Genomic DNA, 3,497 nt, shown 5'->3' with positions numbered 1-3,497 from the left:
CTCTTCATTCTTCTATGCTGATCCCAGCTCGAGCAGGCTTTTTGGGAAGCCAGTTCCCACATGTTGGGGAAAAATAAAGAGAAAACGGTGGCCATCGAAATATATTTACCACAAGTTGCTTCACTTTTTATAGTTGGAATCAAGGTATTGGTTTTGGAAGGAGAGTAAAACTATGCAATTGATTACCAAAATTAATGTGGAACTTGAGAGTTGTGGCAATACAAGATAATTACAAATTGCTTACAAGTGATCTTCATAACTTTTGGTTATTTACTTAAATCTCAGTTTATCCTCTTTACCTAGATATTCTTTTTCTTTCTACAAAATTTTGCGCTATCTACTATCTAGTCCAGTATCGAACATTTACGACCTGTTCGGTAGTAATTATGAGAATCAATTTTTTAATCGTTAGAGGAAAAAGTGGATCCCGCCTATGAGTGAAGAAATAAAAAATAATGGTTGACTCTTGAAAGTAACGATAAAAAAACTAATTTTTTGGGGTAAAAAATCATAACCAAATGGGGGCTTAATATTAAAGAAACAAGTTTTGTGACCTTCATTTTTCTAAACTATCAACAATACTTTTTAAACATGCGGCAGAGAAATTAATGCATGAATTGTTCAATTAATTACATTCATTATAACAAGTTAACAACTTATTGATTATCAACTATTTGCAATTACTAATAATTCTCAACAAAAAATATATTGCTTTAAACTAAAATTTTAAAATATAACAATGAAATTAATCGTATTAAATACTAAGAATTTGGTGATACTGGATATTTTTTTCAATTAAAAAAACAGAAAAAAATTGATCCTATCATGACTTCTTTGATAATTTAATAACAATTAAACAATTTGAGCAAACATTGAACGTGGAATTAGTTAAAAATATGAATATAATTAATCAACTTCTATCCAATAGTCCTCATCATCTTCACAAATTCTTCATAATTGACTTGACCATCACCATCCAAATCAGCTTCTTTGATCATCTGTTCAACCTCTTCATCCGTTAATTTTTCCCCCAGATTGATCATCACGTGCCTTAGCTGAGGAAGATCAAAGGACTTTAATTAAGGACTTTTTCAAATTTACAAATTTTGGGACTCAAAATCACACTTTTGAAAGTTGAAGATTCAATGTCACGCTACCTAAAAGATTAGAAAGCCAACCACAATATTTCTTTTTTATATATTAATTTTAGATTACCAAAAAAAAATAAAATTATATTGCGTTAAGACTTATGCTTTTTGTACATAAAGGAATCAAGGATTGTCCAAAAATGGTGCCTAAAGTTGAGTTGGAAGCAAATGATTGGGTGAAAAAGTTTATTGTGTTTTAAACTGTCCAATGATAGAGTACTACGTGACATTATATAAATCATTATGTAAGATTTGATGTGTATATAGCAAGATCCTTGCATTAATAAGTGTAAATGTAGCTATATTATAAAAATTAAACTGAATTGACTGAAAATTGTTGATTTCTTTGACATACTCTCACATACATGTAGGATTCACATGAAGAAAAAATCCCAAACAAAGTGAGCTTCCTCCTCTATTGTGAGTATTCGGTGAGGGAGGTTGTCAACCCCTCCCTCATCGAACAACAACGGTGAGATTATAAACAATAAACAATGACAGATTAATTACATGTGAGCTCTTCAAAGTACCATGAATGTACTTCTTCGTATCCAATGAATAAAGAAAATTAATTGTACTCGTACAATGTAAGAGAATATTTTATGTAAAATCTTCAAACAAAATGCATGATAAATCTTGATTTCACATTAGTGCTAGTTGACTTTAAAGGATTTTCGGGGCCACTAGATTTGTGCCTAAATTTCAAGTTGGTTGTTGAATTTCATTATGTCATACTTGAATCATTAAATTTATAATTTTGTTTAAATCAAGTCACTAAAATTTACATTAATTTAAGCATTTTATGTAGATGGATAAATTTAATCCACAATAACTTAATAGTCTCATATGGGTCATAGAACTTCACCTCAATTTCAGATTAAACGACTGAACTTTATTTTAGTTTCAAATTTGACCACTATCACCTAAAATTTCACGAATCAATGAAAATTTAATTTAGCTGTACTATTGATTATCCATGTAATCGTCATGTGGCATGTCAATGTATTACTATGCCTTAATCATAAAAGTATTTTAACCATAAGAGGTAGTCAATGATCAGATTTTGGGTTTACTACCCAATGGTCATCAGTTCGAGTCCCCTCAGGGTCACTGACGTGAGTATCCGACTGTAAATTTTAGGGTCTCGTGAGATTAATCGAGGTGCGCGTAAATTAATCCGGACACCCACGGTCATAAGAAAAAAAATGTATTTTGGGTAAAAAAATGTGAACTTTAATCTTTTATCTAAAGACATTGACATAAAATCTCATTTTATCATTTTCGTTTATAGGATTCTACGTAACTATTATGCGAAAAATTAGTAATCGCATGACTGTCAGCTAGACAAATTCATTAGTTCGAGAGACAACACAGGTGATGGAACGTACCACAATGCTAAAAGTTGAATCTAAATTAAAGTTTAGTAATCCAATTGAGTTAAAGTTTATGGCAAATTAAATTTACCCATTTAAAATAGAAAAGTTGGGTATACTCTAAATGATTTTATTTTTTATTTTTATTTTTTTGGTCAAATGCTTGTGAAAAATAATCTCACCTCATTGGCTGATATGTAACCATTTTGATCCTTGTCAAACACTTTGAAAGCTTCTTTAAGCTCCTCATCTGCATCAGTTTCCTGATTGTTTATAACATAACACACATCAAGTTTTTGTTATCATAAAATATGACAGCACTGTGCATGAATATTAGTTGAATTACAGAATGCAGGTATTACCTTCATTTTTTTGCTCATTAGATTCAAAAATTCTGTAAATTCTATGGTCCCATTTCCGTCAGAATCGACCTCCTCGATCATGTCGTGGAGTTCTTCCTCGGTTGGATTTTGGTCCAAAGATCTGATCACTGTGGCTAGTTCTTCAATTGTAATGCAACCTGCAAAATATTCGATGCCCAGGTTATATGACTTACTATCTGAAAGAGAATTTACAGTCGAAAAACGAGACGAACCATCTCCATCTTTGTCAAAAAGACTGAAAGCTTCTTGAAACTCAACAATCTGTTCTTCATTTAGAACTTCAGCCATCAGAGAGAGAGAGAGAGAGAGAGAGAGAGAGAGAGAGAGAGAGTTTGAGTATAGATCAGTATTGGTTGGGATTTTATAATAGGATTCTAAAGAAACAAATGAGGTTTGTAATAAATGCAATCTCTTTCAATAATATTAATAATGCGAGTTGACTCAAATATCTCCAATAAACTGATGTGTTATGTTGTCGGGTTTAGCAGATTACTCCTCCATCCCAATTATATAGGCTGGATTTTATTTTTGTTTTGTCACATATATATAGACTCATTTCCTAATTTAGAATATTTTGTTTTGTTTCTTTATCA

General features: G+C 31.1%; 1 protein-coding gene across 2 annotated transcripts; it reads right to left on the bottom strand.

The window, feature by feature from the left end:
- Nucleotides 1-719: 719 nt before the first annotated feature.
- Nucleotides 720-3,231, bottom strand: LOC111369599 (calmodulin-like protein 8). 2 transcript variants are annotated; one of them, XM_022991182.1, is made up of 4 exons: nucleotides 3,117-3,227; nucleotides 2,884-3,041; nucleotides 2,704-2,784; nucleotides 760-1,055 (listed from the first exon to the last, which is right to left on the bottom strand). In XM_022991182.1, exons 1-4 carry the CDS (start codon nucleotides 3,190-3,192, stop codon nucleotides 918-920), a joined length of 453 nt encoding a protein of 150 aa, XP_022846950.1. In that variant the 5' UTR covers nucleotides 3,193-3,227; the 3' UTR covers nucleotides 760-917. The 2 variants fall into 2 exon arrangements, with proteins under 2 accessions (XP_022846949.1, XP_022846950.1); XM_022991181.1 differs by having other exon boundaries at nucleotides 720-1,055; nucleotides 2,884-3,231.
- Nucleotides 3,232-3,497: the final 266 nt, after the last annotated feature.

The sequence above is a fragment of the Olea europaea genome, chromosome 20, assembly GCF_002742605.1.
Source record: "Olea europaea var. sylvestris chromosome 20, O_europaea_v1, whole genome shotgun sequence".
Classification (NCBI taxonomy): Eukaryota; Viridiplantae; Streptophyta; class Magnoliopsida; order Lamiales; family Oleaceae; genus Olea; species Olea europaea.
This window is presented reverse-complemented; position numbering and strand designations above follow the sequence as displayed.

Bases quoted from the DNA above. Each gene is read 5' to 3' on its own strand.
- LOC111369599 (XM_022991181.1), bottom strand. From the start codon at position 3,192: ATGGCTGAAGTTCTAAATGAAGAACAGATTGTTGAGTTTCAAGAAGCT. The intron at 2,785-2,883 runs GTAATACCTGCA...ATAAACAATCAG, and splicing joins TAATGAGCAAAAAAATGAAG to GAAACTGATGCAGATGAGGA. The intron at 1,056-2,703 runs GTGAGATTATTT...GATCTTCCTCAG, and splicing joins GTTACATATCAGCCAATGAG to CTAAGGCACGTGATGATCAA.